The sequence below is a fragment of the Leptosomus discolor genome, chromosome 14 (assembly GCF_034619465.1).
Source record: "Leptosomus discolor isolate bLepDis1 chromosome 14, bLepDis1.hap2, whole genome shotgun sequence".
NCBI lineage: Eukaryota > Metazoa > Chordata > Aves > Leptosomiformes > Leptosomidae > Leptosomus > Leptosomus discolor.
The window spans coordinates 18,667,117-18,692,126 of record NC_141404.1 but is presented as its reverse complement, the minus strand read 5'-3'; the positions used below and the strand labels follow the sequence as shown (position 1 = coordinate 18,692,126).

At 38.6% G+C, this 25,010-nt stretch overlaps 1 protein-coding gene across 4 annotated transcripts in view; it reads right to left on the bottom strand.

Annotated features, from left to right (window-relative positions):
* Positions 1-23,396, bottom strand: part of VPS35L (VPS35 endosomal protein sorting factor like) — a 56,570-nt gene extending 33,174 nt beyond the window's left edge. For 2 of the 4 annotated variants that reach the window (XM_086473366.1, XM_086473367.1), the window contains exons 1-16: positions 23,374-23,390; positions 19,821-19,920; positions 18,704-18,871; positions 18,265-18,387; positions 17,880-17,904; positions 16,736-16,812; positions 15,156-15,284; positions 11,831-11,915; positions 10,789-10,848; positions 8,497-8,593; positions 8,033-8,080; positions 6,893-6,986; positions 3,339-3,385; positions 1,049-1,160; positions 728-844; positions 296-349 (exon numbers count right to left, since the gene is read on the bottom strand). In XM_086473366.1, the coding sequence (XP_086329492.1) occupies positions 296-349; positions 728-844; positions 1,049-1,160; positions 3,339-3,385; positions 6,893-6,986; positions 8,033-8,080; positions 8,497-8,593; positions 10,789-10,848; positions 11,831-11,915; positions 15,156-15,284; positions 16,736-16,812; positions 17,880-17,904; positions 18,265-18,387; positions 18,704-18,871; positions 19,821-19,920; positions 23,374-23,390 (1,353 nt within the window). Of the gene's footprint in view, positions 1-295; positions 350-727; positions 845-1,048; positions 1,161-3,338; positions 3,386-4,086; positions 4,210-4,583; positions 4,662-6,892; positions 6,987-8,032; positions 8,081-8,496; positions 8,594-10,788; positions 10,849-11,830; positions 11,916-15,155; positions 15,285-16,735; positions 16,813-17,879; positions 17,905-18,264; positions 18,388-18,703; positions 18,872-19,820; positions 19,921-23,373 lie in introns of all 4 variants that reach the window. The other 2 variants (XM_086473368.1, XM_086473365.1) reach the window with 2 other exon arrangements.
* Between the last annotated feature and the right edge of the window lie 1,614 nt (positions 23,397-25,010).

Below are 25,010 nucleotides of genomic sequence, written 5' to 3'. Positions count from 1 at the left end.
CCAGGAACTTTAGCTACAGCTCCAGTAAATCGTTACTTAAAGTGGTCCATTTGCCATTAAAATAAAAGGATAAGAAATATGCAGTAGTGGGGAGTGGTGAAGACTCCTTCAAAGCTGCATCTTTTGTCCCTATTCATCTTTCATGAAAGGAAATACATTTTTTCATTCACTGCTGAAGTCCTACACACTCATAGTGAATAGCTGTAGCTTTTCCATTTTTAATACCAAACTGCTAATATAGTCACTCAGTCTGTATCAGAAAACCTTCAAAGAAAGCAAAGTACTTTTCACATACCGTAAAATGTCTGCATGTATACTCCACCCACACTTCAGCACAGTTGATATAATCCTAGAAATACATACGTCTTATGGTTACCAATATTTACAGAAGGTTATGAGCAACATGCTGACAAAAATTACACTTCAAAGAATTAACTCCTGAGGTATGATTCATGCAGACCTAAAGATCTAGCACTAATGAAAACCTCAGAAGTTGCTTATGTAGAACTATGTTATACAGAATTAAGTTATGAGTTATTAAGTAGAGCTCAGAGAAGCAGGGATCATACAGAGATATTACATATTACCAGGCATCATATTTTTTGGCACCTGTGTATACTTAGAAAAGGTAAACCATGTCATGCTAAACATATGCTTACTGAACAACTGACTACAATTTTGCCCTAAACACAAAATTAGTAATGAAACAGAATGGACAATAACTCACCTGTGGGTTTTTCAGCTTTGTTATAACCTTCCAGGCTTCATTTAATATTTGATGGCGATCATTTTCAGGAGGATCAGCCAATGCCAAGTTCAATCCCAAGGAGCGAAAGAGGAGATGCTGAAAGATAATGAGCAATTTTAAATTAAAAGCAGAAGATGCATGTCCATCCAACACTGCTCTAGCAGGCACACTGTACAGAAAGATTTTTCGGATCGAATCACCTTTTATTCAAATGACATACAAGTTACGTAAGCAACTACAAGCACAAAGAACTGTCAGACAACAAAGAGGAATTGTTACAAATTACACACAAAAAGTTACCTTTGGGAATCCAGATTCATCACACTCCTTAATCATGCCAATGAAGTCCATAGATCTTGCAGCAATAAACTCTGCTCTGAATGCTGACATTACTGAATTCAACAGCAAAGCACTACAACAAACATGACACAAATCAATACAGCTCAACACAAACTAAAATTTTGTTGTCCCTTCATTTATATTAATCTGAACTTCTTAGACTAACAACTGTCCAGCATCTATTCTAAATCAACAAAAATTTAAAAAAAAGGAGAGATAAGAAAGAAAAAACCCTCACAAATTGAGTTTGCATTGATGAGCATTAATAGTGCATAAGCAAAACAAGAAAACATTAAGCCATCACATAAGGAAAAGGTAACCCAGCCTGTAGACACTTGTTCCACACAGGATTTTTCTGAAGCCATCATTAAACCAGAAGTTCACTAGAAACATCAAGTAAATCAGGAGCAGCTGACACCTTTAGAAACTTACTCTCTCTTTTAACTACAGTTCAGAAGCGTACTTCGGCATGGCAAAACTCTACTGAGGTTTTTCATACTGAATTAAAATATACAGGCATTACAAAAGTCAGATTTCTAGCAGCTGCATTGCTAGGATTAAAATATATCCAAACAGTCATTATCATATAACTCACCACAACATTTTTAGACATTTATGGTTCAGATCCATATTTGTATTGCTATCAAGCCAAAGTTACAGATGGGGAGAGGGAACTCACTGTGTTGCTGTAAAACCCAGTCTACTGATACTATTATGTCAACATAAGAAACAAAATCTAGTATCATTCAAAAGGCAATTCCTTTGGGCAAACTCAGCCATGAGTTAGCACAGAAGCTGCCTCATAAAACACCATGTCCTTCACTAGTCTGAGACAGTTTGAATACAGGGCAGTTTACCTTGAGGGAAATTTTATGGAGTGCTTAAAATAGCCCATCATCCTCTGTGTTTCTGACTGAGTATTAGTGGTCCCATCAAAATTTGACTGGAATTTGCATTTTATCATCAGACAAGTACTTCCAGTTCACTAGGTATAAGCTTTGCAACACTGAGAAGCAGGATGTCACTTTTCACTTAGATGGCTGCAATGTAGTTCATGGAACATACTGAGATTATTTAAAGATTTATATACTGATGCTTCTTGCTTTGCAATATTTTGACAGTCATGAGAAGACATAAAAACACAGAACTCACTTTAAAAGAAAACTATCATGCTTTATAGATCATCTAAACCAGATTATTCAACTTCTCAATAAAAGACGACATATCTCAAAAACATTAAAAAAAAAAAAAAACCAACCCACAAACACATTACGCTCGAGATTTTGTCCTTCACTCAAAGAGCAACCAGGCTCAGAGGTCCATCTTTACAACGAGAAATGCTAAAAGGCAATTTAAAAATAAGTTCCACAAAACAAACCAACACCTATACAAAATAATTAATACAGCAGAGTACACGGATTATTTTTACCCATATTACTCTGATACAATAGCACCTTCACATCACATTTTCAAAATCACACTTTCCCTGCACTCCTTAGCTCAGTCACAGAATGCTAATGCTGGCATTCCTCATCTAAGTGATTAACAGATTTTAGTTCCTCAGCCATTGCAGAATTGGACTGTGCAAAGCACGTCAGAAAAAAAAAATAAGTAGCTGAAAACTTACAGAACTCAGCCTACCTACCCAATAAAATGAACTGAGATTAGCTCATCAGCAGGCCAAATTGCATTCACACAGCTCAGAAAGTACATCCAAAACTTTCAGACCATCTTCCTGAACTACTCACTGAAGCTGATTAGTCTGCACACAGACTTCTAGGAGACATTTGGGATAACTTTAATGTTGAAAAAAGCAGTTGCCTAAATATTACCATCTTCCAAAGGTGTCAGCTACTTTACAACTTCCCTTGCAAAATGTACATAAGGGTTGAGTGTAGCCAGTGGAGGCTAGGGGGAAGAAAGGGGAGCAAAACAGAGAAAAATGAAGCACAACCAGGAATCAGAGACACAGCTGAGGGAAAACACATTATGTGTCCTAAACTCCAGCTTAGGAGTCAAAACGCAGCAATCAATTCAAATTAATTAACTTTTGCTCTACAAGTAATCTACCATATTTTAGAATTCATCCCTGAAAAACAGATGTTCATAATCATGACTGAGTAAGCTACCTGAGAGAGGAAAAAAGCTATGCATCCAGAAAGCGTTTTCAAAAAGGAGAGAGAGAATTTTATTACAGGGATTCACGGGTACTCATTATAGACTTGTGTCTTCTACATTGTGCAATACTTACTTGTTCCCCAATTTTTTGCATCTCTCCATCATCTCAGTAAGCAGAACCTGGAAGAATTACTTATTAAAATTAGTGAGTAAAGACTGCAAATAAATTCAGCTTTAATTACTGTACAAAGAATTCTACTAAAAGCTGTTTCAATTACCTACTCAATACATTCCAATAATCCTGTCTTATCCTGTATTTACAACACAAGAAAACAATGGTGTAGTACAATATAAAACTCACCTACTGTAATAGGTACAGTAGCATTTTAATCAAACCCACCATTTTATGGAAGTCAAATTTGCAGTCCTTCAGCCATGCCATTTCTCAAAGTAATTACTATTGGCCAGCCAGGTCAATTATCCCTGGCAGGAGAGGTGAAGGTTACCAAGTCTCTGCCACAAAATGCAAAACAGATCAAGATTAAAATAGCCTGTTGACTATGTTAAGCAACTACAAAGCTACAGTTTACTCAAATCCTTATTATGTCTGTATGACAGAAGAAACTAATAAATTCAGGAAATAAAGATTAAACTAGCTAAAGGACTGCAAGAAACAAACAGGAATACTGGATATGAATCCAATTTGAGCTTTGTGGAAATGAACATTTTTCCTGTATAGAAGAAACAGACAGTCCTATCCAGGCTCTTTATATTTGCTTTCACACTCATGTGAGTACTAACTGAGAGGTTTTTTCAATAGGCAAAATTAACTCTTCACAACAACAGTCCCTTTAGTATGAAGCATCACTGCCCTTACTTACTTCAGGAGCACGGTATGCAATACACTGTAAAATCCAGTCTATAGCAGGAGAATATAGAGTCAAATACAAAGGAATCTCCACACATTGTACTACCAGCTGATTCTGAACCGTATCCCCATGAATCTGTTGAAATAGAAGATAAAAACATGTTGCTGTGAAAAGGTATTTAATAGAAATGAGATATACCGGACAAAGTTTGCGTATGAATGGAAACAACAACAGACAAGATCATAAAGATACACAGATATTCTGAAGCACCCTTGCATGCTGGGGAAAAAAATATCAAGCTCATAACATACGTTATTAAAGTATGGAAACATGTGAATAGAGCAGTTTCAACTTATCAGAATGTATGTAAAATTTCCCATGCTATATCTGGGTACAGGAACATCCCTAAATTTAGATTTAAGAACTACAAAGATTCTTAAAAAGTATGCAGCAGTTTGGTTAAGGACTGTATTTATGTGGTTTTGCACACAAACCCCCTATTTGCTTACTTGTTTAAATGTTAGAAGAAAGTCAAAGAAGTTTTTGTTAAGGCTTTCTTTGAGTTGTGGTGCCACTTCCATCCCAACCTGTATTAAAACAAAGAGACAGATTTTATCTGCATCTACCACCTACAACTCTTCTTCAACTGCTAAGACCAAAATGCAGTTTCCAGAGGAGTACACCTGCTCACACACACCAAATCAACAAACACCACTGAATCCCATGCTTTTGACTGATTATTTCCTTGCTTGCTGTTATAGTCATGTCCACTAACAACCACCCTGAGGTAGTTACAGCTATGTTTAAACATAGTTCTCCTAACACCAGCTCCAAGCATCTGTAAGCAGTAAGGAAATCAATGTCTACCCCCGAGTGCCTGCACTGCACAGCCTATATTCAATATATGCAGAGAGGCTACAGTGAAGAACACTTTAAAAGTCAGTCAAAGCTCAGAAATCGATTAAAATTATGTGTATTTATTCCGTGGACAGAACAAAGGAAAATAAGAATATAGAGATAGATATAGATAAAATATTGATAAATAATACAAGGTAATGCGCAAACACAAGGCCTATGCAGTGAAGCTGGAACTGCAAAGGAAATTAATCCATACAGGACTGTTTTCAATAACACAAAAGATCAAAAACCAAAAATGTGGCATATTACTAAATAAAAGAGAAAGATGCAGAAGTGAATCATAAGTCAGTAACAGATCAGGCTTAAAACCGCACACAAACAATCAATCCATCCCAACAGCTTAAGGTTCCCCTCTTCAAACAAACCCAAGAGTCTTGAGTTTTTGGGATCCTGAGCATATGCAATTCTAGCTGACTTCATCACAAAGCAGAGGTACCCTGCATAGACCCAAACCAGTCATCTATCACTTTTCTTTATATATCATTTCCTTCCAAACCATGGGGCTAAAGAGAAACGCATCACCTTGCTGTGTAAATATCTGATTCTTTGTTTCATGCAAGTGTTTATTCCCACATTTTACTACACTGTGGCTTTAGACATCATTTGTATCAATACTTCAGATTTCCTATTCCAAAATTTATATTTTTTAAAAAAACTATTTTCATTATCTTCACTGTGAAAGTATTAATATAGTGTCAGCAGCTGGAATAAACAAGATTAAATGTCTTCCATACCAACAAGCTTTCTTATTTTAAGGAAAAGTCAGGATTTTAACAGCTTTTATTCCAAGAAGATTTTCACTATTTACTTCATATGAACATCGTTGTGGACAAAAAGGAGCATGCTAAGCTCTTCGTTACTACATAATTGTGATTACTATTACTAGATTATTAGTCCTAACTGCTCTATCATTACGCATCTCTTGACTGTATCAGGAGCAGTAAAAGGTGTACTGTGCACACAAACTGTTTCCTAAAAACTTTCTGAAACCTTGCACTATGTAGCACAAACGATTAGGCAATGACAAAAATACAGGCATTATTGTATTTCAAGATTCAAATAAACCAAGCAGCTCATCTGTCAGAGGAAGCCAGAGGTTAGCGATTTCTTCCAGGTGCAGGAATTCATACAGACACCCCTGAACAGTATACCAAAAGCACACTGAATAGTTTATTCAAACGTAACAGACATATCAACACTGAAAAAAATCTGTTGCATTTCACAATGGCAGCTGATTTCAGGCAAATATTGCTAATTAGCAGCCCTACCATTTTCCCATTATAGTAGAGATCTTTGCCACTACTTCAAAAATTTATTTCACAAATATTTTTCCAGTATTGATGACTTTTTCAATCATTTCAGGGTCTCTTCTTGTGTAAGTTTATATTGACTGAGCGGTTAAGGTAACTGCAGGAGCAGTTCAGGATAAGAACATAGCTGCACTGCAGAGTCAGACAAAAATCCACTGTCTGAACACCTGAATACTTTACCAAGTGGCCCCTCTGCCAAGGAGCTTGCCAGCCCTCTGCCTGCCACATACACTCTAGTAATAGGAGGAAGATAAACATAGCGAAAGTATATATCTAGCAATCAGACAACAGCATGTAGTCTCAAATTCCAAACTCTCCTTCCACTTCAGTCCCTAAAATTTTGCCCTACCTGAAGATGAAAAACTGGCATAAGCAGCACATAAAATTATTTTTACTTATTATAAACACTTAAAGAAAGACTCCCCATTATAAAAACAAAACAGAAATTTAATTTTTTGTTTGTTAGAAGAAAGAGACAGGCTGTTGACTACTTCAGATAACAACAGTAGTTAAAAGAAGTTTTCCTTTAGTGGCAGAGTTAGCTGCAGTAAATGTTTGGTACAGATCTGAAGTGTTAAATGATAGCCTACCCTGCAAAGGTATGCTCTTGCATAGACTGCAACCAGTGGATCTCCAATTCCTCTAATCATAGACGTTAACCGTGGGAGACATTCTGAAATCCCCCTGTTAAGATTTTTCAGAAAGGAAAATGAGATTTAACAATTGATAACAGAACTATATCACCTACAGATAACTTCAGTAGCTGCCTTGTAGATCGACAACTGAGCGTGAGTTATAGAAACACCTACCAAAGAAGCAGCATATTAGTACAAAATTTTACTTCAGGAGTAAAATTTTATGCATATAGGAACACATACCCTATATTCAAATTGCAGTATTTGCCATCAGGAGAAATACAGGGGTAGCCAGGTTGGATGCTTGGCTTATAAAAGACAAGCACAACTAAAAAACTCCTCCTCTAGTTTGGAGGAATAGCAGAGCTATAGAAGAGCTGTAATTCAACACAAAGAAAGCAGCTGCTTAGAGTGGAACTGGCAGAACTCCTTGTATGTCTCATTTTCCCACAGGTCCTTTTTGACAGAGCTGCACTAGTGCCTGGAGATGAGGCCCATCAATTCCACTAAAAGAACTGCTTTTTAGGGATAATGAAGTTCTCGCTATAGTAGCAATTTGGCTTACAATACTCATTTCAAAATATAACTGAAAAAGGACAGTTACAGATGAAGGAACATTTTCAGCTCAGCAACTGACGCTGTTTGGCAACATATGAAGCTTATACCAAGACTTTAAATAGATAATGGTTCATTGCTCCTAAATTGTTTCTCTACCTCTATCTCTAGCAATACAACACATCACTACTTTCCTTTCAGTTTTCTATCCTATCTTTTTGCCACACTCCTCATCTCAACAATCTTGCTTCCCCCTCACCATCTGAAGTCACTGGTTTTTAATTTGCAAACTCTTGATGTCACAATTGTACGTATATTCCAAAACTGCAAGCACTATTGCATTTCAAATTGTATTGCAGTTCACCTTGAATTTTTCCATGGCATTCTCACTAAAAACTCCAAAACCTCTCGGCACTGCTTCTTCTCAGATCTCCTGAGACCCTATCCACCATTAAGCACAGAACTTGCATGCTTAACTCCTTAAATTACTTTACAAGCCTGCCCATTCACTTCCTTCCCATACTTAACATTTACTCTTACGTTTTGGATAGGAACTTATTGCACTTCAGTATTGCTGCTTCCACATAACTAAAATGAAGCCAAGTTAAGGAACAAAACTAAGATGCCATTTAAAAAACCACAAAGCCAAACTTACATACTGAATACATATTGAACAAACTATTTCAAGGTCTTCCACAATTAATCTCACTATACTTTGTTGATTTTTTATGATTTATCTACAAGGTTTTTATTGTTTCAAAAGTTTTCACACATCAGCTCTACTTTATCACTCCCATGCTGCTCGTAGTCAATAATTCAGCATTCAGTTTACTACAAAACATGACTCAAAACTAAATGCAAAACATACAGCCTGAAATAAACAAAACAAAGTCGGTGTAAACATCAGATTGCTGCGGGTTTTATTGGAACAAACATGTTTGGTTTTGGAAAAGTCTATGAAAAACCTGCAGACATGCTCCGAGAGTCTCATTTGACAAGGATACAATCTGGGAATGAGTTCTCTGATTGAAGCAATCTTGAAAAACCAGTTTAAGCAAGTTTCTTTAGCCGTATCATTAACACTCTCTGGAGAAAAGTTATCTGGGGAAAAAAACAACCACCCAGAAATAGTTACATTCTTTCTGAAAACAAGTTACTTTTCATTCTAGGTTTAAATTGTATTGTCTTTCCTTTCAACCAGAAACTAGACACACCATAGTAAATTAAGCAATATGTTTGCTTCTCAGCTCTCTTGTGCAGCAGTAAGAGCAGAGTACACAGCAAGAAGAGGTAACTAGAGCTTCCATCTTTCAGTAAGTAATATTTCAGAAGCTGAAGTCAAGCACTCAAAGCTAATCTCAGATCTGCTACTTAGAAATCTAACCTCTGCCTTCCCCCAAAATCAGAAATTGTAAAAATATATATATAAGGAATCTATAACACGTACATGTATATCAACCTATAACAAAAGCATATATACAAGAGAGATTTAAGCACTCAAGTTCTTTACTTTAAAAGGCTAATACAATTTTTTAAGAATATTATTTAAAATCATATTGCAGGAGGTAGGAAATATTAATCCCTAACAGAACACTTGGTTTTGTATCCTAAACATCTAACACTGCAGCACAGTCCTCTCCTCATGAGCTCTGGGACTATTTGTGTCAGCTGCCAGCAGGAAAAAGCTGCCACCCCGGGGTGCAATAGATCAGTTAGGGGGACAGTGCTCTGGTCAGGCGGGCATGCAGTCGCATGGCTAACTGCCTCCTCTTTCTCCAGATTGCCTGGAACAGAAGGCAAAAACAGTTTTCTTGGGATCAGTCCAGGTCTGAGGGAAGATGGTTAGGAAGGCTGGGTCCCTCTTCTCTCAGTGATAAAGCTACACAAGCAGCTTCTGCTGTTACTGTCTGCTTATAAACTACTTGTGAAACAGTTTTAAAATACCAGCGTTCTCCCATCCCGAACCCCCAACAGGCGAGAAGCTCTTGCTCCACAAGAAAGTTTCTAACTTCCAAGACTAGAGAAGCCACATGCTAGATGCTGACTGAGTACAGGAAGATGTTCTTTCTCATCCAGGACCACAGGAGTTCTCATCCAATGTTGTTTTGCTTGGTTCCCACGGGATGAGCATGGAGGTTGGGCCCAAAATCCCCAGGGGTTCACACTGCTGCGCACAGCAGCAAGCACAGCACAGTTTTTCTTTCTCCCTCCCACTTTTACAGCTGCTTGGGAAGTTCCCACCAGCAATGCTCCCTGCAGCTGTATAGCTGCAGCATGAGCTCAGCTCTCCAGAATGGAGGTAACTGTGCCCAGTAATCGTGACATGCCATGGGAATCATCTGCCTTCATTAACGTTTATAAGAACAGTTTGTCAAATATGCAACAACCAAATTTATCTTAAATATTTTCTGTAACTTTATTTCAAGCTTAAATATTTGTTGGTTTCAAGCTTCTGGCTCAAATCCTACGGATTTAACTACAACCTAATGGTACTGTTGCATTGCCGACTACAGAGTAAGAACATTTCATATTTCAAGGACATGCACTTAAAACACTCCTAATTGCAAGTAAATGCCTGTATTTCCATGGAGTGTTTCGGTGCCTTCCTAAAGAGGTTCTTCCACATGCATTTGTACTGCAAATGTCAAATCAGACTTTTACATTGTGCTGGAACTTAAAAAACAAGAAGGGCCCCAGTTAGAAAGACTATGCTACCCCAGTAACTGACCACCAACTCAGTGACAGTGTGCTGCTGCTTCCAAAATTCTTCCCTAATTAAAGCAAAACTATCAAGTTTCCAGTGTAGCAACAAAAAGATCTGTTTACCAAAAACTGAGACTCTCAGCTTCATCTGTTAAATTTGTACCATTAACTTTAAAAATATTCAAATGTAACACTTTCAGAAAAGAGTGTATGCTATGGAAAAAAAGGAAAATAAAGTCTTCCTTCATCTAATTTGGCCACTCATGTTTGATTCTCCCTCTACTTATGTATCATTCTTTGCGATTTCAAGTCTCAGGAAGACACAGTTTATGTTTAGTAACATCAAGGCTACAAGCACATTTTATTATACCTCAGGTACATTCTTCACAGTTAAAATGTAAACTTGCATAAACATTGCGAATGGTGGAAGCGATAAGCAATGGATTTTACTCTGTTAAAAACTAAAAATTACTAGATTCAAATCAGAACCTTTTTCACAGGTGATACAGTAACAAAGGTCCTGTTTAACCTTTCTCAAGTTAGTTCAGACACGATTTTTTCCAGGAGTACAGAAGAAACAAACACAAATTTACCTGGCAAAGAGACACGATTGTCCACGCACATTGACAGAATTCTTTCATACACTAGTTTCCCTGTTTTTTTTTTTAAAAAGAAAAAAAAGAAAACAGATCATTCATAACAACCTAACGAACTGTAAAACACAAAATGTTGAAACAAAGGTTCCCTCTCCGACAGACACTGAAATTACCTGGAAAAACCTTCTCAGAACACTAACATTATGCTGCCCTCTAGTGAGGCTGAACTGTTAAGTCTGAATTTAGCACTGCACCCTCTAAGAAATTTGGCTCCTTCAGGTGCAGAGGCAGCACACAGGTCAGATTTCTCCCCGGCCAGGAAAGGACAGCTGCTGTCCTGTCTTTGCTGAGTTTGGACGTTATATTATCTTCAGTACTTTTCAGTAAGTAGGAAAGCGCACAAAGGGGAAGCAAGACCTGAAAAAACAATTGGATCTATGCCATAGCATATCCTGCTAAACATCAAAATACCCTTCAACTTTGAATGCTGTCATAAATCTTTTCCATAATATGGTGAAAAATAAGAGAATTACATGAAGTGGATGACAATTTCATTAAAAGATCATTTAAAAATTATAAAAATAGATTAAAAATTCAGAAACTACATTTTGATCACTTCATAGTCCCCATTCAGCTAAAGAAAACTTTCTGACTTCTATTCTTCAAATATAAATAGCATGAAATACTGAGTCAAGAGGTTGTCAAAACCAAAATATTTTTATGACAGTGTTTTAAATTTCAAAATGCAGAGATTGTGATTTTTCCCAATGTTTTATTCTAGATATTCACTAATACATAAAGCATAGAACTAGAAAATTAAATATTTTGATTTTAAACACTTCACTCACAAGAGGTTTTGAACAATTATATACCGTGTTTATACCACTGGCGTCCAAATGTTTACTTTTAACACTGAACTTTTCAAACATAAGAGTCACTTCAGCACTTTTCAGATAATTTCAATAATTTTTAACATTACAAAAAGTTATTTTCATCTTATTAACGATTATGTAGTAATTCTGGCACATTAGATACTTACCAAAAGTATCAAGGATATCTGTTATTAAAACAAATTTACTTGGATAAAACTGGATTACTGTTGTGTCTGAAAGAAGCTTAGAACACTAGAAGGAAAAGAAAACCATAAAAACATTTTTAGAGGACAATGCAAGTTAGTATTTTTACTCCAGACAGACTGTAACAGATGAGTATCTACAGATGGGAAGAACCAACATGAACAACTATCCAGCAAAAAGCACAAGAACATCTAATGTAACACATCATGGTACTCTCTCTACTTTTCAGGTTATTCTTCACTTCCAGCACAGCTAGTCACAGATCTGTTTTTCCTTTATACAAGTTAATCAGCAATGCGGAATTTCAGCTGACCATGCAGATTTGTGTATTTGTTCAGACAAGACAAATTCTCTCCCAGAAGCATAGAAACACACTTCTTTTCTAACCAACATTTTTTAAGAGCATTTTTCAGTTTCTCACCTTCTCTCTAAACACTCATATCGAACACAAAATCTGATCTAGACTAAACTAAGAAACAATTTTACAAGTTTAGCTAATGAGCTTTTCAATACATCTTTGCAGCTCTCAACCAGTTCAAACATTTTGGAAACAGGCCAGCTGGTCCACAGTCAGCTCCAGGGAGGAATCTAATCAATCATCACCCATAGGCACCCAGCATCGATTGCAGCAGTTGGACTATAATGATGGCTGGTGCAAAGTCACATTTGAAAATGTATTTGCCAACTTAGTTCTAGTATCATTCAATGGAAGTCCAGGTAGGAGCCATTTATGATATGAATTCAAAAAACACAGTGAGGAATGAAAATATTTCCAAGGTATTTAATTAAGCTATACTTTGCTTTCCAAGATGGTGCAAAGACTGCAGACTAAACTGTAGTCAAAAATTTTGGCCCAAAGAATCAACTTCCACCTGAAGAAAACAGGCAAATGACTGACCGGGGAGAGAAAGCCACCTCCTCCCTACCCGAGCCAAACATGGCCTTTGATGCCAAGTCTTCTCTCATCTCTGTTTAAGACTGGCAAATAGTGTTCTCTGTGATCTCTGTCCCTTCTCACTCCTTCATCGGGAGACAATTCTTCAATCTCAATGGAACAAATAAAGTTCAAGTTTTCATTACGTTCCAAAAATCCAGGAAGCAATCTGATACCCCACAAGACTGCTTTGTTTAAACAAGAAACCTGTAACATTTAAACATGCTTAAATGAGGGGCATGCTTCGTCTTTTTGCTTTATTCTTCAGGGAGGAACTTAAGAGTGCACCAAAAAGACAGGTGAGAGCTTTCACATCTTACACCAAAGCAGAATCGTCCCTACTGCACGGTAAGTCAGCCACCTTCAAAGAAAGGTAATTCAGTAGCTGTTTAGGACCTACACACACCATGAACACTTAGCAGCCTTCTTAGAGCTCACACACATAATCAACTTACTTCAGCTTACTCTAAGTAGCTTAGCTTATTCCATCTTGACAAGTAAAGTATCTTGTAAAAAGGAACTTGAGGAATTCGCGTCATAAATTCAGACCCTGCCTTAATAACCAGAACTCTTCCTGCACGTCAAGCTCTGTAAAACTCTCATACAGGGAATGAAGGCTCCATCCCCAATGTCCAAATGAAAGATCCTGTGTAATTTCATCATTAGTTCTTAAAGCAAGATAATTCTGGCATTCAAATTAAAATTGCTTTTTCAGCCCAGTATACATTTCTGAAAATGGGAACCAAAGAAAGGCCAGACTTAATCCTCCTATTACACACGAATCAGTATGTGATACTAATTATGATAGACTACGTATATAATCACAGCCTGATGTCAAGAAAACTGCTTAGTTCCTTAAGAGGATACAACATTCTTAAAATTATGTTACTGACTAGGAAGAATCACAACAAGGAAAGTTCAGCCACGTTTCTACCCTATCCTGCTTTATAAGTACAGAATTATTATTAACTACTTATAGTCTCCTTTATGAAAGATTTTAATATTTATGTTAATTGCCAAAACACCTATTTCATTCTTACCCAAACTTTCAATTAATGATGAGCATCTGCATCACAAAGTTCAAGTGCAAAGTGAACAATACACAGACAACACTAAGAAACATACACAATTTTGATACCACTTTCCTAAAAGAAAGCACCAAATCCCAACTTAAAAACTACATTGTTTCAAAATCGTCTGTGAAACCATTTGTAAAAGAATATACGAAGGTATTAATGTGTGGAGTATCACTGCATGTCAGACACCGTACATATACACGTATCGATGCACTGTAAATACAGTATGTCCATGTCCTTTTTCTCCTCCTCCAGACTTTCAATATTGTATTTTATTTCAGTAAGATATTCGCACTTCACAATGCTATATATAGCTTTTTTTTTTTTTTTAAGAATAATAGTGCTGTTTTCATAGTATTACAGTAGAACATTAGTCACCCTAGGTCATATATAATCTTCTGATCTCGCTTCATTTATATGTCATTTCCTTTATCGTCTTTACCTCAATTTAAGCTGAAAGTACTGCAAACAGTTTTCACAAAAGTATCCAGCATAAGGAAAAAAAAAAAAATCCTGACTTTATATAACTCTGCTTCATGACTATTAGCATTACATCAGTGTTACAGCTTTTAAGGATGTCTTTATCTCCTCTGTCCTCTGATGCACTCTGCCTCTGGCCTTTTTTTAAAGGCCAAGCCAAACAAAAGAGCATTTAATTGTCCTGTTCCCTACCCCATCCCCCTCAACCCATCACCACAAATGAGCCAGAGGAAGACTGGGGAGAAGTTTAAATTAAAATCAACACAAAACAAACAAACCAACCAAACCCAAACCAAACCCCAAACACGTAAAAAATCTGGAGTTGTTTTCTGTACTTTGCTAGGGTCCTAAATCAGATTATTCAGTTGCCTTAGCAAGTCTGGATGGGGAAAACCCTGACATTCAAAAGGCTATTCTGGTATTATTTGGGATGGTGGGCAAGGAGGTAGAGGGGGAAGAAGAGAGTACAGGAAATTACATGTCCTAGAAAGAGTTGATATCACTGTATGTTATTATTTTCTCATTATCCCTAACCAGGTAAAATTTCCACATCTGTCATTTGGCAACTCTCTTTAATGAAAATTCCATCCCACATACTCTAGTCCAAATCAATACGTAACAACAAAGTTGAAAATCTAACTATTGTCAGAAGTCATAAAACTCTGAGAGAAATGGGTTTTAGCAAAGAACAGAAGAAAGTGGTAGAGAAAGAATAGAAAACCTTCTTTCCCCGAGAAATCTGACAAGCCACACCACCAAACTCACCACTTCTGTACAGAGCAAAAATGTAAAACTCACCTGGATGACTATTTTCAGAGCTTTTACTTTCTGATCAGAGGACCAAGCATCCTTCAAAGACTGGTTCAGTTCTTCAATTCGGTTCATGTAATCCTGCTGAGTCAAATTCAACAGCTCTTTCTGTGACCCCTGGCAAGAAAACACCAAGTCTACTTAATAGGAGAGGGAGGGAGGGAAGGAGAGAGCTGCTGTTAAATTACCAGGGGGGAACCCACAAAACATATTACAAAATTACCTAATTTTCCCTTCTTACCTTTGCAGCATCAGTATTGCAGGTGTTTGGCACAGGAGTGCATCACAACTGCTTTGGTTTTCAAGAGACAGGCATGCCAGTACCCAAAGGGGTCTGTGAGATCAGAAATGCTGGACTATTTCAGTGGTATTCTATTTGTGGTATAATTAAGACACTAACACTACACATAAGCATACTAGCACCTATGTAGAAGCAGTATCAGAAAGAAATGAAACGTTTTGCCAGCAAGGTCCTAAGAAATTTGTTGACAGCAAGACAAATCCATCTATGTTTCACCTTCAGTAAGAAAATAAAACTATCTTAATTTCACGCTCAGTACTGGAGCATTTTTGTGATCTTTCAGAAGATCTCACAGACCTTATAAAAACAGTACACACCAAAAATAACCTAGTGAACCACTGGAAGCAGAAATAATTAAGCTTGAGAACCTAACTGACACAGAAACAAAGTGACTATAAATGAGTTTAGAAAAATCAGAAGGTGGTTCTGGAAGAACAGCCTTCAGTAAAAGTATAAGTGACATTAAAAACTACCTTCAGGACTAGTTTTGATCAGTTTATTAAGTTGCATTACAGAACAGATTTTGTAACATGAGAGTCTGGAAACAACCATCAAGTAAGAACAACCACAGATGAAGTGATAAAACGCAAACGCAATTAGTTTCACACAAGGTTATATATTTCCTTATGATAAACGGTACTTTATTATCCTACTAAAAGAATCCAATCCTTTATTTGCGATATGCAACTGTCAGAACTGTGCTGGCTCAGGCAACAGGCAATCTGAAATTAGTTAAGAGGCAGAGGTTTCAAAACAACATTAATCAAAACAATTCCAGAAGTACCCCAAAGATGCAGGTTTTAGGAAAGCAAGTTATAGAAGACCTCATCTTTGTAAATTAAAATACTGCAGTTTGAGAAATAACTGGAGTACTCAGAATTTCTATCAAGCACATAAATGTAACTTCAGTTAAGCTCAGGTAGACAGTGTGCAGCTTCTGCCACAGGGGCAAACACAATTCTCAGATGTTAACGCTACTAGGCTCCATGAAGTTTTATAGCAGCTGCAGGCCGTACACAGTATCAAGGTAAATTGGCATTGGTAGATCAGGTGAATATTTTATCACAATTTCTAGTGATACAAAAATAGGATTCTGTCTGAATTCTATAATAATGAGGACTGAAATTACTAGAGAAGTCCCATGGAAATACTGCATAAGTGCATGCAGAATCAGGACTTTCTTAAAAAGCTTCATAAAAGATTTTTATTTCACAAATTTATTTCACTTTTTAAATGGTGATGTAACTGGATCAGAAAACTTCCTCACCTCTTCCAGATCATCCAATTCTTCTAACCTTGTCCTCACTTTTTCAGAAACTGCTGAGCCAGTAGTTGTAGGTTTTCCTGTAAAGAATTGTATGTTTGTGTTTCTTTAACATTTAAATATTTGGACTTCTAAAGGGAAATAAACCTGAAAGAGCTTGACAGACTCAGACAACTAATCAGCTTCCATGACAGAAGACAAGTGGTCGAATCCATTTGGTGGCTATTCTTGAAGACACACAGTTAAACGTACCTACAGTTCATTCACTTTGAACAGGGAATGACAAGTAAGCAAAACTGAATATAAATGGATTTTCTTCCAAGTTTTGCTGGTAAGGAAAGGACCACTGAATAGAACCATAATTCAGGTCAGAAAACCCCTACAGAGGTCTGTGTCCAACTTCTCTCCTCAAAACAAGTCCGATTTTGAAGTTTTAACAGGTTGTAAGCGTTATATTGCGTCAATTTAATGGTGTCTAAGGATAGAGGTTTCATACTCTCTCTGGACATCCATCCATCCTGTTGCAGTGTTCGATCGTTCTCGTTCCACAAAAAGTATTTCCTTTTTTGCAGAAGCTGAAATGCTGCATGTTTACTCATATATAAAAATTCTGATTTACTGTGCAATCAGCTATGACTACTTAGCCCGGATTCACTTTGCTAGAAAACATGATAAAATATTTAACATTTGGTTCTTTTTTGAACGCTCAGCACACAGTTCAAATCATTTCACTTTCATGTAAAGAGAATAAGTGAACAAGTTCCCAAGGGACTTGTTTGCTTTCCCTTCCAGCAAGCAGAAGAGTTGATAAACATGATCCTCAAAATATCATTGCTCACTTTAATTGGTAGAAAGTTTTAAACTACAGTGGCAGGCAGTGAATTCCATTTCCTTCCACAACACATAATCACAAACTCATTAGCCTACAAGGCATACAAGATAAGGTGGTTGGGTGGTTTGTTTTCAATAATTATTTGAAGTAAAAATCCAGCAGAAGCCTTATTCACAAAAAAACCCATAGATCCAACCATATGTCAGAATGGGGGTGGAGAGGAAATCACATTTCAACTATTTTTGACCACAAACCTGTCACTGCAACTTACCTCAAGCAAAATCTGTTACTGTTAGATATAAAGGAACTTCTTACCTTTTTCAGATCCCATGTACAGATTCTGTGAAGAAATGGAAAAAGCAGGTTTTTAGAACACATGTACTCGTTAGCATTCCAAGAATGCACAGGGTAATTACACTGCTAATTAAGCCTCTAATCTTTTAGAAGTAAACATAAGACCAGAAGTTATGTGTATTGTAACAAAAAGACAAAGTGATGGCTTCCAAGTATCAACAGACTTTTGGACTCTCCTCCAAAAGAGTAATTCTAAGAGACAGCTTGTGCTACAGAGCTTTCTACAATATTAAAACTGAAATTCAGAGGACCAGTATTTACTCATGAAATAATTACAATACAGCAACATCCAAAGTCCATTAAAGGTCTAGTACAAATAAATAAAAGTGGAGAAGCTGCCACTTACAATAGAGAGCTTCTCTGTTGTTGTGTATCTAGCTAGAATTTCCCCACGTTTGCTCAACCATGGTTCAAAGTCACTTCCTACTGCTGAGCTGTCATCTTTATCCCGTTTCTTTCGTGTGCTATCCTATGAGGGGAATAAGAGTGCAAATGTTAAATACAAATCTGGAAAAGAAAAAGAAGGCTGATAAAGGCAAATTTAACGTTTCAAGTATTTACTGATCAAAAAAATTATAATATTAAAAAAATAGTAATTAATATTTAAATAAATGTCGACATACAACTGGTAAATAAACAAAAAATAATAAAAAAAGAGAGTACTTTATTAATACCATGCGTTTTCTATTTACATTAACCTCCAAATTGGTGAGACAAATATATTTTTTGTCCAGGGTTGGCTTTTTTTATTTTACTTAGTCAGGATAACTGCCCTCCAGTGTTACCATAGTAGCAGTAGTAGCCACAGGATCTGCAGCTGCTGCAAATAATGACAAGGGATCGGTACCATCCAGTACACTGCTCAATGGGTCCATCATAGAACTAGAAGAAGAAGAGGAGGTAGAAGAAGTACTTCCTTTCCGGTTCATTTTCTTCGTCTTGGATTCAGTAACCTGAAAGCAAAATTCAAAACTATTCAACAAAAAGACTTTCTCTTCTCCCTATATTCTTTAATAAATCATCAAAAGATGTACTACATAAATTGTGCTTTTGCAATGAAAGCAAGGACCCACCTACAAGAAACTCTTTAGAATCAGCATTAGCATTTAAATTGAAGCACATCTTTTTCCCCTGAATCTGGAGGCACTCTGCACTAGCATTTCCATTATTTTTTTCTTTTTCCTTCCAATTCTGGGTGTACAGAACTGTAAGAACAACCATACTAAATTTCTTTCTAGTACCCCTCCTCTATTCTATTGTTTTTCTCCCTCTCCTCCAGCCTCTTTCTTGCTATTTGATTTCCTCTGCCAGTCTCATCTTTACTTTTCTTGTAAGCCTGAAACATCAAATCCATTCTTAAGGCCCCCATCTTATCTCCCTACTGACCTTCCTGAGTAGAAGCTGCTGTCCATTTATCATTCATTACTGTATGACTATCATCTCTTTGAAGCTGGGTTTTTTTGTACATCCATGTATTTAAAAGCCTCTCATACATTAAAGAAATGATAAATGTTTTAAAGCATACAGCTGACTGGAAGTTAACCTAAAAACAAATCTTACATCAAGCAATTATGCAGGTTATTTGTAATGCAACAATTTGACTTTATACTTATCCATTATTCAGCATTTAATGCAACCAAGAAAACCCACAAGTTGAAATGCTATATTAATCAGGAGGAGACTGGTTTTGACACATTAACAGCACCAGCAAATTTCTGTAAAGGAGAAACAACAGAATAAATCTTGATACCTCTGAAATAACAGGCCACTAACACAGAAAGCAACTTCACTAGTACCACCACCAATTTCAAAGCTTTTTAATTTTAAAGGAGGCGAAGCAAGAGGAGGAACACAATCAGTTTTAATTCACATTCATCTTCAAAAGCACAAAAAGAAACTCACTGTAATGGGTTTTAGTGGATGGTAATCGCCAAAATCCAAGGGTATAGACTCCAGTTTGCACACTTCAGATTCTGAAATGTAGTTCCTTGATCTCGCATGCCTTGAAAAGCAAGAGTAAAGGGGAAGTATACATGCACATAAATAATCACATGCTTACAAACAGAGAAACATAACCCATGTCTATACAGATGCTGGCATATTTACAAAAAGAAACACATGTTGAAAAATAAGTCAATGTAAAGACCAAAATTTCTCTCTATTAAGACACAAACTAAAACTGAAGAAATTTTACTTTCAGCTATTCAACTGTATTCTGCCTCTACCCCTGGATTCTCTTCCATTCCATTGGTTATCAAAAGAGCAATTTAACAGAGCATCTGTATGTGTGACACGCTGATGGAGATTATTAAATGTATCTTTTAAACTGAATAGTCAGAGTGAAAGAAAAAGGTAAGTGAAACACAAGGGAAGAAATCAAATTGATCATGCACAGATATAATGAGTGACTACACAGATTGACTTGTGTAGCTGCAAAGCTCTTCCCCGAGAAATCTATTTCTCATCTGTTCCCTGTTCTCATAACAAAAGTTGCAAAAGTCAAATCGTAAGAAAAAAAAACATCAGTACTCATATGCTTGCTTTGTGGATAAGTCCTTGTACAAAACCTTGCTGCTCCTATGAAAATTAAGTATGACATTAAGTGAAATAAATCACAAAAATGTACATGTTTCAGATTTTATTTTGAATCTGATATTAAGAGAAAACTGTGAGAACTACGGCCTCCATCACTAATTAAAAAAAACACTTGATTCCAGAAAAGAACATAAATAAAAGTATTTGACTACAACAATGTTGCCACCAGGAACTAACAGTAACATACACTAATTATCAATCACAGATTAAAGATGCTGCCTTTTTATAAAACAGACCACTCACCCTGGTTTTAATTGCTCAAATATAAACATAAATTTATATTTTAAAAGTTTTTTTAAGCACTTTTGACAATGTAAGAAGGCAAAAACGGGGATTAAAGCTTTCCTGTCTAGCAGCGGATGACAATTTCAAAAGACACTTAAGAGTTAACAAATGCTTTCTAATATCTCTGACAACACATCAATATATAAAATTAATTCCTTTTAATTGTGTAGAGTAGTAGTAATGGTTAAACAGCGACATGAAAATACGAACTCACAGGAGTTCATATATATATATATATATAAATACATAGGATAGCTGTTTCCTAAAACAACTGCCATCATAGCTACCACACAGTACTTTCCTTTTGCAATAGCAATAGTTGAGTACTAAGGCAGAAAGAGATCCAATTATAACCTAGAAAAATATATTTGAAAAGGTTTTCTCTGCATTCTACCCTCCACAACTTCTTGATTTCTTCTTTAGTCTTTGAAACATGCAGAGCAGCTAATTGCTCTTTCCTGTTTCATCCAGGATCCTGAGAATGTTTATAACACACGCTAAGGCCTTGGCTGAAGGAGTACAACCAGTGGATACACAAAGGTTTCTTTAGCCAGACTCCCAATGAAAACAAATAACACACCTCTTTCCCACAAGAACTAATCCAAACTTTCAAAGAATTCCATTCCTGCTCAGAGACCCAACTCATTAGGAAGAATTTCAGCAGTGCCACGCAGCCAGCTCTTCTACAGATACTACGTACCCACAAAAACCCAGACCTATTAAAAAAATATACTAAGACGGGCGACTCCAAGGAGAAGCTTTGACATCTAACGAGGTACAGCAGAGCAAAAGAAAGAGGCCAGTGAAATCCACGGGCTTATTTCTTTTGTTTTCTTGATCTCCAGCTCCTTCTCTTTGCACATGAAGAGTCTCCAATTTCCTATTGTCCCACGACTCAATGATTCTCCTTGCTCACTTGCTTCATGGGTTAATCAGTATTTGGGTGAAAAATCTTCCAAGCTCTTCCCAGCTGCCTAATTATAACATTTCTATTACTCTGTTACAGTTCTGTCAGTACTTCCATACCTTTCCTTTACAGGTATTTCCAAACCAGAAGTAAAAAAAAAAAAAGATGTCATTGCTCACGCTTGGCATACCACTCCCAGGCCAAAATCAATCATACTCTAGTTATAACGTAAGGCATTACCAGGCAAGTATACCTGCCTAACACACACATGGGAATGAAGAAGAGCTGTTCACCCTGCAAATAAGTCTTGAAAAAGCACATTTACAATGTGGCTGTTGAAGTGATAGGACAGCTTATAACATAGCTAATACAGGGGACAAGTTCGAGCTTACTCTGACATTATGTTCTGCTCACTCTCTGGGGAAAGGAGATTAAGCATTCCTTTCTTGGCCACAGCAGCACAGCCTACTTCCAAGAGTAAATAAAAAAAATAAGGCCCAGGCCAAGCCAGGGTTTCACCCCCAGTGCTTACTGCAAGATATACCCCTGCTTGCAGGTGCTGTTTTAACGGTGGGTTCCAACCTCTCTTCAGACACAAGCATCACTGCAACTGTCACCACTCTACGGCTTTGACACTTGCCAGGCTGCCAACCTTTTTCTCTCCTCCTGGTAAACAACCTTTTTTTCTGGGATGCTGTACTTCCTCCTTACCCCGAAGTTACTGAAGCTCTTCCAGCACCCACCCTACCCTACAAACCCAGCGCCTCCCCCACGCCCCCGGTTCTGCACAGCCAGCCCCTGGGCAGCAAATCTCCACCTTCCTTCCGAGGACGGCGCTTGCTGCGAGCCCACAGTGACACCGCCCGGGCGCGGCGGGAGAACACCCCGTCCCCGACCGGCTCCTTTCTCTGAATGAAAAACACAGCGTGACCAAACCAAACCAGACGCCACCTGCCCTTCAGTAACCTTCTCGCTTAGTTCGGGGAAAATAAGCCCACGGCGTGCGCAGGGAACGGCGGCCGGCCGCTCCCGCCCCTCGGTCACCTCCCGCCCCGCTCGGCGGCGGGGCCGGCAGCCCCGAGGGCTCAGCGGCACGGACGGACCCTGGGCCCGCTCCTGCGAGGGAACGCCACGGAACACCGCGCAGAGCTGTACCACCGCCCGGCCCCCCACGGAGCTTAAAGCGAAACCTGGTCTTACAGACCTGATCCGTACCCTCAGAATCCTCCGGACAGCCGCCAGGAGAACCGCCGGACCGCGCTCCCATGCCAGCACAGCCGCGGCACCCAGCGTCCCGGCCCCTCCCGCCACCCGCGCAGGTTCTGGCCCCTCAGGACGAGCGGCCCCGAGCCCCGCCGGCGGCGCTTTCGCTTCCCGAGGACGAGGCTTCCCCAGCCCTCGCCCGGCAGGGGAGCTTCCCCCGCTGGCATGCTCAGGTCTTCTCCCAGCCGCCCCCGCCTCAGCCCCGCGGCCCCCCGGCTGTGAGGGGTGCGGAGAATGACGCTGCCCCTCACACGGCCGCGGGAACCCGCAGCCCCCTCAGCCCCCGCTACCCGGCCCTGCCCCCACCGCCCCAGCGCCGTCTCGGGGCCAGGAGGAGCGCGGCCCCTTCCCGGGACAGGGCCAGGTAGCACCCGGCGCCCCGGCCCGCGCCTCCCACAGCCTCACCAGGGGAAGGCAGCCATCTTGCCGTCCCGTCACATGACGCCGCGGCCAGGCAGCGCCTTCCGCCGCCATTTCCCGCCCCGCCCCGCGGCGGGAAGCCCTCGCCCCAGGGCGGGCGGCGGCGGCGCGGCCGCGGCCCGGGGACAGGCGGGTGCCGCCGCGGGAGCTCCTCTCCGAAACTGCTTTGTTTGGAGTCTCGGGTAAAATACTACGCGGGGATAACGCCCCCGGCCGGACTGTTCCTGGGGAGGTCCAAAGACCCGCCCTGACGAGTACGAATCGCCGTGAGATGTGAGGGGAAAGGCCTTGCACAATGATTTTACACGAAGTGATTTTTCAACCCAGAAAAAGACGAGAAATACAGTTCTTTTTAAAGATTTAAAGTTTATTGTGCAGTATGTTTTAAGTGAAAAGCAAGACTGGCAAAGATGAAATAAAGTACAAAAATAAATACACTTTTATGACACCACACTTCCACACAAAATGAAGAGATAAAATTAAATATGTATAAATAAAAAACATCAAGTAGAAAACCAAATTCTGGCACTTATCAAGAGAAAGGCCTCACAAAACTTAAACCCCCCTTGTGCTACAACGTTTCATCCCACCATCAGAAGCATGCTTAGAGTAAGAGGTGAAACCTGAACAGAAGGCAAGCATTCAGTTTTACGAACACTTAAACTAAACCTACTTTCACATGAACTTATTGCCTATGCTAATCATAAATACAACACATAAAACATCCTTTAAAACATCGATCTTCAGCACTGATGTATCAACAGCACATTTTGTCACCTGTGACAGGTTACTCTTGACACTGTAAATTTTTCCCCTCTCGAGATGTTTTCCATTCCTAAGGAAAGCTAGGAACCAAAACAAAACTTTGATGCCTACTGGGGGAGCAGGAACCTTGCCTCTGGCATTTTCGGTATTTCGTGTGAAATTTTAAAGAACCATAGCATTTGCATGAAGGAGGCAGATCCTCCACTGGTGTAAACTCTAAAATTTACACCATTAGGGAAGCCCCCCCTGCTTTCACATAAACGCCACGGTAAAGAGCCACCAAACAGTGTCATTCTTCAAAGTGTTGAGACTTAATTTTTGCCATTTTCCAAGTACACAATTCGGGTAAGTTCCTGCATGGTATAAAACATTTGTTTTGAACAATGTCACTAGCTGCAGAGGACTCAATTGGTGGCAGGTAAAAGTCACAACTAGTGCCACAAGCAAGCCAATTCACTCATCACTGCCCATGAATATCACCCTCATCCCACCATTAATGTTCTTTCATGCTGACTATTTAACACAACCACATTTTCAGTCAATCTTTTTTCTCTTATATCCTTGTCAACATGTTACAAAGCCTTCAAAGTTAGGGTGTTGCACTGCATTGATATTGGGAAAGTAACAAAATATAACTCATTTCACATTCTGGTAGTTAGTTCTCTGCTACTACTGTTACAGAGCAAAAAAGCAATTGCTGCAAAGACTTACACAGCCAAGCTTTTCTCTGTTTGGACTTTGAATGTTAACAACATTCATGAAAAGAAGTTACAGAATTCTTCCCCTCAAGTTGAAGGATAACATCCATCAGTAGGAAGACCAAGGTAAAATACGAGCATGATCTTTTGATGTTAGAT